This window comes from Phasianus colchicus, chromosome 5, assembly GCF_987193195.1.
Source record: "Phasianus colchicus chromosome 5, bPhaCol1.hap1.1, whole genome shotgun sequence".
In the NCBI taxonomy this organism is placed as follows: domain Eukaryota; kingdom Metazoa; phylum Chordata; class Aves; order Galliformes; family Phasianidae; genus Phasianus; species Phasianus colchicus.
The window spans coordinates 59,215,854-59,229,143 of NC_143440.1; the positions used below are offsets into that span (position 1 = coordinate 59,215,854).

At 49.6% G+C, this 13,290-nt stretch overlaps 1 protein-coding gene across 6 annotated transcripts in view; it reads right to left on the reverse strand.

The window, feature by feature from the left end:
* The window catches only part of NIN (ninein), a 54,092-nt gene that overhangs the window by 20,703 nt on the left and 20,099 nt on the right, over positions 1 to 13,290 (reverse strand). For 5 of the 6 annotated variants that reach the window (XM_031602286.2, XM_090141932.1, XM_090141933.1 and 2 more), the window contains 12 exons: positions 12,791 to 12,981; positions 11,921 to 12,067; positions 11,395 to 11,562; positions 10,091 to 10,227; positions 9,661 to 9,801; positions 8,931 to 9,105; positions 7,951 to 8,061; positions 6,837 to 6,926; positions 5,430 to 5,583; positions 4,882 to 5,003; positions 3,433 to 3,947; positions 759 to 2,780 (listed from right to left, as the gene is read on the reverse strand). In XM_031602286.2, coding sequence (XP_031458146.2) covers positions 759 to 2,780; positions 3,433 to 3,947; positions 4,882 to 5,003; positions 5,430 to 5,583; positions 6,837 to 6,926; positions 7,951 to 8,061; positions 8,931 to 9,105; positions 9,661 to 9,801; positions 10,091 to 10,227; positions 11,395 to 11,562; positions 11,921 to 12,067; positions 12,791 to 12,981 — 3,973 coding nt within the window. The remainder of the gene's footprint in view (positions 1 to 758; positions 2,781 to 3,432; positions 3,948 to 4,881; positions 5,004 to 5,429; positions 5,584 to 6,836; positions 6,927 to 7,950; positions 8,062 to 8,930; positions 9,106 to 9,660; positions 9,802 to 10,090; positions 10,228 to 11,394; positions 11,563 to 11,920; positions 12,068 to 12,790; positions 12,982 to 13,290) is intronic. The other variant, XM_031602287.2, reaches the window with a different exon arrangement.

Sequence of the window (13,290 nt, forward strand, 5' to 3'; positions counted from 1 at the left end):
AGCACTGCTGTGGCAGGACAAGGGGAAATGGGTTCAAACTGAAAGAGGGGAGAGTTGGATTGGGCATAAGGAAGAAGTTATTTACATTAAGGATGGTGAGGCACTGCACAGGGTGCCCAGAGGGGCAGTGGTGCCCCGTTCTTAGAGAAGTCCAAGACCAGGGGATGGGCTGTGAGCACTGATGGAGCTGTGGGTGTCCCTGTGCACTGTGGGATCAGATGGCCTTGTAGGGTCCCCTTCCAACCCAAACCATTCAACAGCTCTGTGACTCTTTAGTGTTGACTTTCGTGTTTAGAAAAAGCAAAACAACTCTAGCTTTCCAAGTAACACTCAGTGCTAGAAAGGAAAAGAACAAAGAGCTGATATTAGTGAGAACTGAAAGCATTCTGAAAAGCATAACTACCATCTTTCAGACATTAACACAGACAGCCCTGCTGTACCATATACACACTGCAAAGGCAACTGCATCCACGGGCAAATCACTTGTGTTACGTTGTCACGCTAAGTCACGTTCAGAGGAGCAAGCCACACGTTTATTCCAGCCATGGTTATCCACATTCAGACACCTACCAGCAGTCAGATTGTGAGGCACTGCTTTCTAGGACTAAACTACAGAGGTTAATGCGGCAGTAGGGCGGTCAGTAGGGCTACGGATGGTCAGCAGGACACACTAGGTTAGTTTCTACGTGGAGCAAGCAGCAAGCTGGAGTGTCGTGGGGCTGCCACGCTTCCCACAGAGCTCTGTAAGTGTACATTACCTCAAAAGATCAACTTTTTGCTGCAGCTCTGTGCACGTGCTTTGTAAGCCATGCATCACCGAGTTCCTCTCCTCCTCCTGGAGATGCTGCGTGTCATTGGGGTTAAGCAGAGTGGGGACCTCCTCCAGCATCCCACTGTGCTCCTGCAGGCCTCTCTTTTCTGTTGATGCTTCCTTCATCGTGCTGCCACATTGGACATGCTCATCTTGCAGAGCCTTAAGCACCACCCGTTCTTCTGGCTTTCCAAGCTGGCATCGCAGCCTTAACTTTTCCCTGGACACATCTATTTCTCCTCCAACACTTTGGGTTTGGCCATCTTCTTTCAGTTCTCTAACTGTTTTGGGGAGCTGCGTGTTTTCTTCCCACAGCTTCATACTTTCCAGGTCACTTTCTTCTAGCTTGCAATGGAAGCTTCTCAGTTCACACAGGTTGTCTTCCAGGATTCTGTTTTTTTCAACTAACTTCATCACTTCAGATTTCAGGCCCTCATTTTCTGCCTGAATTTCTTCTTGCAGTGACAGCAGCTTGGCTTGTGCCACCAATCTTTCTTGCAACTCTTCAACCCTCTCCCAGAGTTGAGGTATTGCACTTTCCAGGTCACCGTTCATCGATCCAGGAGCACGTTCCAGTTCTTTGACATTCTTGAGCTCAGTCTGCAGCTTTGAAGCATCAGGATGAAAGCTTTTACTCTTGGGAGCTGCTCTGTTACTCAGCAGACAGGCATTCTGCTGTTTAATACCATTTTGGAGCATTTTTAGCCTGGGTACTCTCTCAAGATCTCTGTTTCTTTGCAGCAGATGCACCTGAGAAACCACCTCTTGATCCCTGTCCAAGTCAAGGTTGCAATCACTTTCCAGTGCCATTTTACCTGCTGGCACGTGGCACACCCACACCCCAGCAGCATCACTGTCCACCCCGCTTCCATCACACAGCTCCTCCAAACCAGAACCCATCCTTTCTTTCAGGTCTGCAGCATCAGCCTCCAGGAGCTGAAAGCCACCCAGATCCGCTCCCTTGCCTTCACCTCTACAGTCACAGGGAAGCCCTCCAAAAAGAGGATCCACTTCATCTAGCAGCTGCAATGTTTGGTCAGAGCAATCAGGCTGGCCACGCGCCATGGATCTGCACTCAGCATCTTGCAGCCTTTGCTGCAGCCTGGCAATCTCAGCAGCCATCCTGACATTTTCCTTCACAGCTTGCTCGTGCACTTTCTGCAGGTTTATGAGAACATCTGCATCATCTCCCAGAGGCTCCGGATCAGAGAAAGAAGCTATTTTGCTCTTTGCTTTGCTGTATTCATTTTCCAGGACCCGATAGTGATTCTGTAGTGCAGAAAAACTGAGGTTCTCCCACTGCAACTTCTGCACTTTTTCTTGGAGGTTTGAGATTTCCAAATTCATCTCTGCCTTTTCTGCTTCTGCTTTCACACAGATGTCTTTGTTTAAACTTTCCAAGGCGAGAAGTTTGGAATTCAGTTCTTCCTTCTCCCGCTTATACTCACTGTTGAGTCTCTCCAGCTTTTGGCTGACCAGCTTCCCGCTTTCCTCCACCGTGTTGATACGCTCCTCTTTGTCCTTCAGCTCTTTCTCATGGTCATTTAGAAGCTGTAGCATCTCACTGCTCAGCTTTCTCTCCTGCTCCTCAGCAGCATCCCTCAGCTCCTGCAGCTCTTTCTGGAGCTGCTCCTTCTCGCACACCAACGCGTTCACCTCCTCCTTAAACTTCTTCTCCAGGAGCTCCTTCTCTCGGCTCAGGGCAACAGATGCAGCCTTCTCGTTTGCCAGGCTTTCCTTCAGCTGCTCATGGGCTTCAGCGACCTCCTGGGCAATCTCATCCCTTTCAAATTCCCACTGAGCCTTCTCCTCTCTTTGCAGTTCCACAAACTCACGCAGCTCTCGCTGGTAGCGGCCCTCCAGACTTTGGATGGCTTCTTCATACTTATTCACAAGCGTTTGGGTGTCAGCAGAGAACTGGCTTTCAGCACGAGATGCTCTTCTGTTATAGGCACTTTCCATTTTTTGCCTAAACGTGGTTAACATAACACATTACTAAACCCTGGCCTATCTCAGGAAGAGATTAATTTTCAAAGCTACTTAAAATACTTCCTCCTCCTGAGTTTTAGTGGCACTACTGTTTGCTGGGCGTTTCTGAGAGCTAAAGTTAAACGAGGCCATTTATTGAAACTTTGATGATAATTCATTGATAATTCAATGATAATTGCCATGGGATGTGTTCTCCTATACCTGGCATTGGAGTTGTGGGGGCAGTTATTCTTGTCCCCATTTCTCCCTGTCAGCCCAGGATGGTCTCATTACTTCTGACACTCAGTCCTGACTAGATGCACCTACCAACCACCTGTTTGCTTCTTCAGAAAAGGACAACTCGAAATCAAAGGACCGTAAAGCACAGGGATGCCGAATGGAGCTCAAATTAATCACGCCTGGTCACACTTTAGCAGTACTGCTTTTGGGCAAGCTAAGAACCAACAGAAATATCTGTTGGAAAAGGGTCAGAAGACAAGGCTCTGTGTACGAGCCCATCTGCGTTGTGGAATAAAGCACTGTACAGTTACAACCCCTGAAATGAGCACTGGGAGCAAGCTCTGTGCCAGCATCACTAAGGTCACGGTGCCAAGCAGCACAGAGCACAGCTAAAGAGCCATGGGGACACTCACCTCTCCTCCTCCAACTCCTGCCTGTGCTTCCTCAGCAGCTCCTCCTTCTCCAGGGCATGTGCTTCTGCCATCCCCTCCAGCTGCTGATGGAAGCCGTGCTCCAGCTCTCCCTTCTCATCCTGCAGTGCCTGCAGCAGTGCTCTCATCTTCTCCTCTGCCCAGACACCGTTCTGGATCAGCTCCTCCCGTTCTCGGCTGAACTTCTCATTTGCCTGCTCCAACCTGGCTCTAACATCATCCTCATGCTCCTGCCTCAGCAGCTCCTGCAGACTGGCTTTCTCCTCACTGAAGCTGACCTGCAGCTTGTTTTTCTCAGCATTATGTTCACAGCCAAGCTTTTCTTGCTGCTCCCTGAGTGCTGCAGCCTCTCCTTGCAGCTCTGCAACTTGGCTTCTGAGCCCAGCTATCTGCTTCTCCATCACACGCATCTCCTCGCCGTACTTCTTCCTCATGTCCTCCTGCTCCTTCTCACAGTGGGTTTTTGTCTCATCCAGCTGCTTCTCGTAGTGACTCACCTGCAGGAGGAACACAGCCTGTTTGGCTTTCTCCAGAACATACAACAGAAATGTACAGGAAACACCTCTAGAATATTTTTCACGTATTTTCTAGAGCATTTTGACATTTAGGTTGGGTATCAGGGGGAAGTTGTTTGCTGTGAGAGTGGTGAGGTGCTGGAACAGCTGCCCAGAGGCTGTGGATGCCCCGTCCATCCCTGGAGGTGTTCAAGGCCAGGTTGGATGGGGCCCTGGGCAGCCTGGGCTGCTGTGAGATGTGGCGGTTGGTGGCCCTGCCTGTGGTGGGGGTTGGAGCTTTGTGATCCTTGAGGTCCCTTCCAACCCTGGCCATTCCGTGATTCTATGACTCACTCTTTACATTGGTTTCCCCTGCTAAGAGCTCAGCATCACGTCTCACTGTGATAAAGATGGCTTCGTGAAACTCTTATCTTTACATTAAATGAATTATGTCACAGGAGAGAGAACCTGCTCATTTTGAAGTCCTAAGCCAGGTTTGTAAGCAGCCACAGGAGCATTTCACCAACACATTCTTCAAAACCCTCCCCAGATTAAGAGGCTGGTGAGGGGCTTCCCTTCGTTAAGGTTTTAGAAGTGACAAGAAAAGTAATGATTTCAGGATAATATTGCTTTAGTTCCCTTTCCCCACAAGCAACACTTGTTTCCCTTTGCAAACCAGGGCACAGAGTTGCCACTTTGTTAGAATACAATTTCATTACCCCCATCTTATACCATACACAAAATGAGTGCGTTATACAGATGCAGCATAGTTACCAGCTCTTAACTGGAACTGAAGACCAATGTATCAAATGCAACAGAAGCCCAACAGGATCAATGACTGCAGGTCCTGTTGCAGAACAAGCTTGGACCCCTCCAAGACCATACTCCTATAAAAAAAGCTGCAAAAGTTGTGAAGTCCTAAACAAAAATAGCTTACAGTGTCTTCCAGCTCCTGCTTGAGGTGATGCAAATCCCTGTGATGTTGCTCCTTCATTTGCTCAATGGCCATTTCAGCCTCGATGCTCATATTTAATGGATTGCAGTCTTCTGACCCAAGTCCTTTAAAGAGAATAATTACATGCATCACCTTAAAACACCAAGAGCTACGTTTTCAATAGATGTATTCATTCACACAGAGGGTGGTGAGGCACTGGAACAGGTTGCCCAAGGAGGCTGTGGATGCCCCATCCCTGCAGGCATTCAAGGCCAGGCTGGATGTGGCTCTGGGCAGCCTGGGCTGCTGGTTGGCGACCTGCACACAGCAGGGGGTTGGAACTGGGTGAGCATCGTGGGCCTTTGTAACCCAGGCCATGCTAGGATTTGAGCTTTGAACATGGTACAGCAGTCACGTGCACTTAATGCTGCACATTAAAATGGGAGTGCTGCTAAGAATTTTGCTGGGAAGGTTTGGGAGAGCCTTTACACATCCCCATCCAAGACATCATAAATATCTACAGGAGATCCCATAGAAGAAACATGCCTTACCCTGGTCAGGCTCAACGCCGCTGTTGCCATAGCTTTTGATATCGATGTCGAACTCCTCCGACAGTGAGTTTTTCAGGGATGGCCTGAACACCTTGCCCTGAGTGCGGTACTCCTCCAGCTCTGAGTGCAGCTCATCGATCTGGTCCTGCAGCTCCTGCAGGGGAGAAACAAAGAAAAGCATTGGTAAAAGCAGCCAAACAGCTGGGTGTCTGCACACCAGCAGAACACAGGGACAAGACATTCAGGAGGGAATTACTGCAGGTAAGGACTCAGTCTTGCCAGTTAACAACCAGGATGAGAGGTGATGGCCTCAAGTTATGCCAGGAGAGGATCAGGTTGGATATTAGGAAACTTTCCTCTCCAAAAGAGCAGTGCTGCAGTGGCACGGCTGCCCAGGAGTGCTCACTGTCCCTGGAGGTGTCCCAGATGTGGCACTGAGGGATGTGGGCAGTGGGCATGGTGGGGTGGGCTGGTGACCTGGATGTCTTCTTCAACCTGAATGACTCTACAGGTCCCCTCTTTTGGAGAAGGTACTGTTTTTCCAAGTTCCAACCCACATGCAAGTAGCAGATAGGTTTCTTATTAAGATGACAGAGCCTTCTTCAGATCGATACATGTATTGTGCTTCTGAACTCCACCACCCTGTAGGACTTGCACTTTTTATTCCCTTTTCCTCCTACAGTTTTAAACGACCTTCGGAACACTTCCAAACACAGCTGAGAAATGCTTCCTCAAATACCATTCTACTTGAAAAAAAACCAAAGCAGAAGTAAAAGATCAAATTAGGAAAGAGATCTCATTAGTGCCTTTCCCATCTGGTACTCCTGCCCACTTGCCAGCAGAACTTCCCAAGTGTCTGTGCCAAACGCAGTGTGCTCAGCTCAGTGAACAGCAATTATTGAAGAGTATGAATGCCTGAACGTGTAAACATGCAACTCTGGAGACTGGGATGGTTCAGAAAGGGAACCCTGAAGACTGATAGTGTCTGCCAGTACTCAAAAGAGCCAGCTGCATATTCAAGCCAATTCTTATCAAGAAATATCAATCAGTTCAGCAAATATTTCTAGAAAATATTTGCTTTTTAACCCCAACTTAACAGAGCTGCTATGCTGCTCCAATTACAGCCCCTAGCCAAGATGGTTCTACAGTGAAGCTCAGGGATAACACAGAACAGATGAGCCAAATGCTTGCAATCAGTGCAGCCCTCAGAAAACAGATACAGAAATAGATACTTGCAGACCCACCTTCAAGAAGCATTCATCTGCACAAGATGTGGGGAGGAGAAGGCCAGCTTTAAATGCATACAGCTCTATTTTCTTAAGGCAGAACTATTCCAGAAACAGACAGCACTTGGAAATATCCCATCCCTGCCCAGTGCTGGGTCCCAAACCCCAGGCCTCCACTCACCCTGCACTGCAGCTCGTATTCATTCTTCATTTGGGCCAACCTCTCCTCCTGCAGGAAGAACTCCGCACTGCTGGGATCCAGGTCCCCAAACTGAAACGGCACCAGCACCACCCAGTTAACCTTCCACATAGCCCTGCTCACAGCCTGCTGCCTCTCTCTGCCTTATTTGTTATTTTCTCACTGGAGTACCACCACATTCAGCTGTTATTTTGATTGTCAGATGAAGTTTCAGCAGAGGTGCAATGCAACACCAAACACCTCATAATGTGTGCTTGCAGCCCGGAAGGCCAACTGTGTTCTGGGCTGCATTTAAAAAGGGGTGGCCAGCAGGGACAGGGAGGTGATTGTCTGTCACTACTCAGCTTTTGGAGCCCCGTCTGCAGTACTGCATCCAGGTCTGGAGCCCCCAGTACAGCAAGGATGTGTAGCTCTTGGACCGGGTCCAGAAGAGCACAAGATGATCAGAGGGCTGGAGCAGCTCTCCTATGAGGAAAGGTTAAGGAACTGGGCTTGTTTAGCTTGGAGAAGAGAAGGCTGCAGGGAGACCTCATTGTGGCCTTCAGTGCTTGAAGGGAGCGGATAAACAGGAGGGGGAATGGCTGTTTGTGAGGGTGGATGGTGACAGGACAAGGGGGAATGGTTTTAAAGTGAGACAGGGCAGGTTTAGGTTGGATATGAGGAGGAAGTTTTTCAGCCAGAGGGTGGTGAGGCACTGGAACAGGTTGCCCAAGGAGGCTGTGGATGCCCCATCCCTGCAGGCATTCAAGGCCAGGCTGGATGTGGCTCTGGGCAGCCTGGGCTGCTGGTTGGCGACCTGCACACAGCAGGGGGTTGGAACTGTGTGAGCAGTGTGCTCCTTTGCAACCCAGGCCATTCTAGGATTCTATGATATGAGCTGCCCTAGAAAGGATCTGCAGATTGGATACATCCAAAATTACAAAGGGGTTAAAAAAAACCAAACACCAAGCAGAACACCCTTCAAACCTATGGAACGATTGCTTTGCCATGCAGCTCTCCACTGTCAACTTCAACCAAACTACAGCTAGGCTGTGATTTCCTTCACTGGAAATGAGTTGGGCAATTGGGAGCACGTGCTGGTAAGAGGAGGCTTTACCTTCTCAGCCAGGACATTTTCCAAATTCCTCTGCAGTTTGTTTGCCAGGCTTTCATACTCAGCCAGCTTTTCTCCAGTTTCCAAGAGCTCGCTTTCCAGACGGCTGTTTTCCTGCACCAAACATAACCCAGCAGCCTCAGCAGTTTGCAGAAGTAAAGCAATAGCAAGCAATAGCTCATTAGAGAGTCAAGTTAGAGCCTGACACTGTTATGAGTTTCAGCCAGCAATGGGAATTTTGCATTGGTTTTCCACCCTTCAAAACACACACAATCCCTCCTGCCACAACAGAACAGCTGCTGGTGGTCCAACACACACCGACTCCCCTCCCTTCCAAATTGCTGCTTCAGGAGTGTTTTACAGCTCCCTCGATGCTCACAGGGCAGCCAGCCTGCTTAGAAGCTGCTCTCCTCAACATGACACGTGTATTAACGCCCACTGACTGTCAGTGCTTGTGATGTTCTTAAGGTGACACCATTATCTTTCACCTGTAACGAGCTTACAAACAATCCAAAGCATTACATTATGATACAGCAGCTGTCAGCTTCAGAGAAAAGTTGGTTGAGATTTAAATGCTTCCTAAAAAATAATATGGGAAAAGGATGTGAGCGTGTAGGGTCACAGGTGATAGACTGTACTGGAAAGCAGAAAAGAGCTTTTCAAAAGAAACAACAGCAGGCTTGCTTTAACATTAGAAACAGAGCCCATGAAGCCAAGCAGGAACCTATGGAGGTGATCCAAAAAACACCATTACAGATAGAGGATGAAACACCCCGAGTTGGTGGCCCTACATGTGGCAGGGGGGCTGGAGCTTGATGATCCTTGAGGTCCCATCCAACCCAATCCGTTCTATGATTCTGTGACTTGGAAGGGACTCATAAGGACCACTGAGTCCGATGCCTTTATCTCGCAGCTGAGATCCTATGATTAAGGAGCTAAATGCAAGCATCACTCCACACTTCTGGATCCATTCATTCCGTTACCTTCAGGGACAGCGTGAGGCGGTCACGGATGTAGTTCTCATCAGTTTTCAGCTTCTCTATCTCCTGCTCCAGCTCCAGCCGCTGTCTGTTAGCCTGCTGCAGGATTTGCTCGCGTTCTTTCCGCAGCTCATTCTTCAGAGCGCCGATTCGTTCCTTGTACTCCTCATCCAGCTTCCTATTAAGGCATCAAAGGTAAGAAAAGCTCAGGAAAAGAAGCAGGCAAATACTGCTGTGAGTTAAGCTGGGCGGTAATCGGTGCTGCTCCTATCAGTGCCTGCAGCAGGAGGGACTGCTGCCTGGAGAAGCGTGGATTAACCGCATGGCTCGGTGACATTTCAGATGTGCAGCCCACAGCCTGGCCAGGATTTTGGGATTCAGGCCAAGGTTTCTGCAAGCAGAGATGTCAATATTTGAAGTCTGACATCCATACGCACCTCGTGATGGGGAAAGTGAATGGTGTGCACAGACACTGGGGTGGGAAGCAGAGAGATGGGAATGGGGCTAGCACCACTGGGACCCATCGATGAGTCTGGCAGGTGGGGAAGGAGCAGCACAGGATTGCTTCAGCTTGGCCAAACACAGGGCAATCTCACGCTGCATTTCAGCCAAACCTCAGATGCTCACCCCTCTCCCAAGCTCCAGCCCCAAGCACTTATAGCGCTGCTACTCTGCAGCAATGCTCAGGATAAGCAGGAGCTGCTGTCACCCATGGGGTGACCCAACACCATACCTGAGGTTGTACTCGTTCCGGCGCTCTATTGCTGCATGGTGGTCATCAACTTCAGAAGCCATCAGAGATTTCAGTTTTTCAGCTTTTTCCAAATCCGAGCGCAGCTTCTCCTTCTCTCTGGCCACTTGGTCAACCCGCTCCCTAGGGCAAAGGAAATGGAAACACTTGGGCCTGCCCCACCTTGTAGCCATAGAGGAAACATTAGGGGAGCTGAGATGCACAAGATGCATAAGCTGGTGGGTAACACCTGCAGGCTTAAAGACCAGCTGTTTCATGGATCTGCAGTGGATCGATAACTAAGGACAGTATTTCAAGATAGACAGCAGAAAACTCAACACTGCTTAGAGCTGCAACTTATATGCACAGCATACAGATGGATAGGGGGAACAAACCAAAGGGAAAAGCAGAACCAGCGATCCCAATGACTTACAGCAAGTGTCTGATCTCTGTCTTGAAGCTGGCCAGGGCTGCCTGGTGGATGCTGTTCTTGGTTATTAGCAGCTCATTTTCTAGTGCCAGTGTCAGCTCAGTCAGGTTCACCTTCCCATCCAAGCTGAAATCCAAAGCCTGTGGAACAACCCAATGTTAGAACAGAATGTGCTTTCTTGTGCACTTGGACACAGACTGACAGAATGAACTGAACAGGCTCAGAAGAGATCTGTGCTTGCTATGAATGGCTTTGGGGCACTACAAGAGACACCTCTGGCACCTTCCTACATTGAAGTGCTGCTACCAGCTGCAGCGATGGAAAACACCACGATGATGCTGCAAGACCAGCTGGAAATGAAGGTCCTGCTTGACTAAAGTATCAACTCTTTGGTGGGCCTCATTGCAGTGCTGCAAGAAAGTGGTTGAAAGTGTTCCCATCAAAGAACGAGGGTGTGTAACAGAGGCAGTACAGAAGGGGTCTCTCCCTGGGAGGTGTCCACCTCTTTCAGAAAGTTACTGTGATAAGTGCTTGGGAATTTCCTCAGCACAAAGCAGCACAGAAGGAATGCTCTGCACACACACTGCAAAACACAGCAAGTTGGGGAGAAAGCAGCAGGCAGGAGGTAAGCTAAAGGCGTACTGCACAAGTCTGGCTCACATAGCTCTGTTAGAGAGCTGAGTTGCGCACACGCAAACTCCAGCTGGGTTTTATTTGCTGGAGAGCAATGATAGAGCTTTGGATAAAGTGTTTATGGCAGCCTGGATGTGTAAAATCCACGCAGACTGGAAATGCTAAGAGAAAACTGCTGTTACCACTGCCAGCAACGCAGAGATGCTCTAGGAATGAGCACGTGTGAGTGTCTGATCCTATGCACAGCTTCTAGCAGGGTGGGCAGGGAAGGGATTGACTTCAGGCACCCGATCCACAATATACAGAGCAAATGGGTAACGTGTAATAAAGCACCAGTTGCTCAGCAGGGCTTCAAATGCTGCTCTTGATTCCTGTGCAAGCCGTAACCCAGGCCATGTGGGCACTAAGAGGTCTGCAGATGCCATGCTCAGCAGTGTGAAGGCATCAGATTGCTTTCTACAAACACAGTTGACCTCTCTGAGCTAAGCTGGAAGCTCTATTACACCCATCATCAACTTTTGGCTCTCGGATGCACACCATTTCAATGGTGGACATCACTGGATATCCCAGAACAGTTCAGCCCAGACTGATTTTTTTTAGCAAGGAAAAAACCCAGCTACAACCCAAAACCCCACAGAGAAGAGCTAGCAGGGCTGAGGCAGGTCTGCCATTACCTTCAGGACGTCCTGGCTGTTCTCCACGCCCTCCTGGTGCCAGCAGTCCAGGATTCCTTCCACACAGCCATAACCCATGCCATCATCCAGGCCGGAGAAGAGGCAGAACCCAATGGTGCTGGGCATGGCGGCGGGGCCTGCAGTGCGGCGGCCGCTCTCATCAAAGGACTGGAGGAAAAAGGGAGAGCTGTAGAGGGTACAGGCAGGCCCAGCCCCCTGCACACCCATCCAGGAAGGGCTGACGTGGATCACGTCGCTGGCAGGGATCTAGAGATTAAGGATTAATCCTGCTGTTCCTCACTGCCACACCAAAGCCCAGCAGTGACCTCATGGGACCGCAGCACAAGTGGGCTTAAAGCAAGTTGGAGAACAGCCCAAGTTGGGAGGGACCAGCTCTCTGAAAGGGTAGATAACTGCATGACAAGGGGAAATGGTCTGAAGTTGAAGGAGGGAAGCTGCACAGTGACCTGGGGCACTCCGACCTCCCTGCAGCACAGTGAAGCAGGGCTCCATGCCCATCCCTCACCTGCATGGAGAGGTGTCTCTTCAGCTGTCGGTACGGGGTAGATGCTGAGGGTGTCAGTGGCTTTGCATTCCTAAATAAGCTGTAGAAGAAATCCTCCACGCTCATAGTGCCATCCTGCTCCAGGTTCTGGAGCACTTCTTCAAGCACCTGCAAGAGGCAGGGGACAGAAATCAAAGCTGTTGTTGCTGAAAACACTGCAGCAACATTCGGCACAGCAGACCAGCTCCTATGGCTTTAAGTCAAAAGAGGAAGATTTCAGTTGGATGTCAGGGGGAAGTTGTTTGCTGTGAGAGTGGTGAGGTGCTGGAACAGCTGCCCAGAGAGGCTGTGGATGCCCCGTCCATCCCTGGAGGTGTTCAAGGCCAGGTTGGATGGGGCCCTGGGCAGCCTGGGCTGCTCTGAAATGTGGAGGTTGGTGGCCCTGCATTTGGCAGTGGGTTGGAGCTTCATGATCCCTGAGGTCCTTTCCACCTCGGGCCATTCTGTGTGATTCTGTTCCCTAGATCTCTAAAAAGAAAGGAAGAGTGAAGTAAACAGACCACTGCTGGGACAGCCATCTCACAGAGCTATGCGCAGCCCAGCAAAGCAATAGCAGCTCAGAACCAAACTTTAGAAAGGAAACCATTTCAAGTCATGGCATTTTAAGACGTGAAAAAAACATTTTTGTCCCCTCTCTTTAATAAAACTGAATCTTTAATAGACTCTGCCTGGAGAACAGAAACAGCCCGCAGTTGTTTTTGACTTTGCAAAGACATATCTAAGGATATTTGAACCAATTTTCTTTCTAGATAGAAAATTCCTAGGATTAAGGAGATATGCTTGGAATCTGGGGTATGCTTTATTGCTTAAGCAACCCCCAGCTCCACTCACCTCCCCATCGATGTGCTGGAGCCCAAACTGCTCACAGATGGAGATGAGCTTCTTGCGGTTCAAGTGGCCATCCCTGGTGATGCCGAGGTGCTCACAGACCTCCTGCAGCTTCTCCTCCACCCACTCTGGTGTGGGCAGTGATGTCCCCTGGGAGGCATTCAGGTCATCTGGGTTCCAGAAGCGCAGCTGCCCTGAAATGGGAGAAAATTGCCCCCAGCAGATGGGGATGATCCATTAAGTGCAGTGATGGCCAACAGGAGATTAATGGAGTTTCCACACCACAAGGAGCTTTGTAGATCCCACTTGGCATGTTGAGGTATGACTACCAGCACCAGTGTGGCTGTCAGACTCTTCTAGAAACAGATTCCACGTGGCATTTAACTTCCACCACAAGCAAGGGATCCCCATGTCCAAGCACAGGGCAAGCTGGGACCCCCAGGATGGAGGTGAGCTGGCAGCATAGCCCTGCTGCCCAACCCCTGATGGAGAAGAGTGCTCCT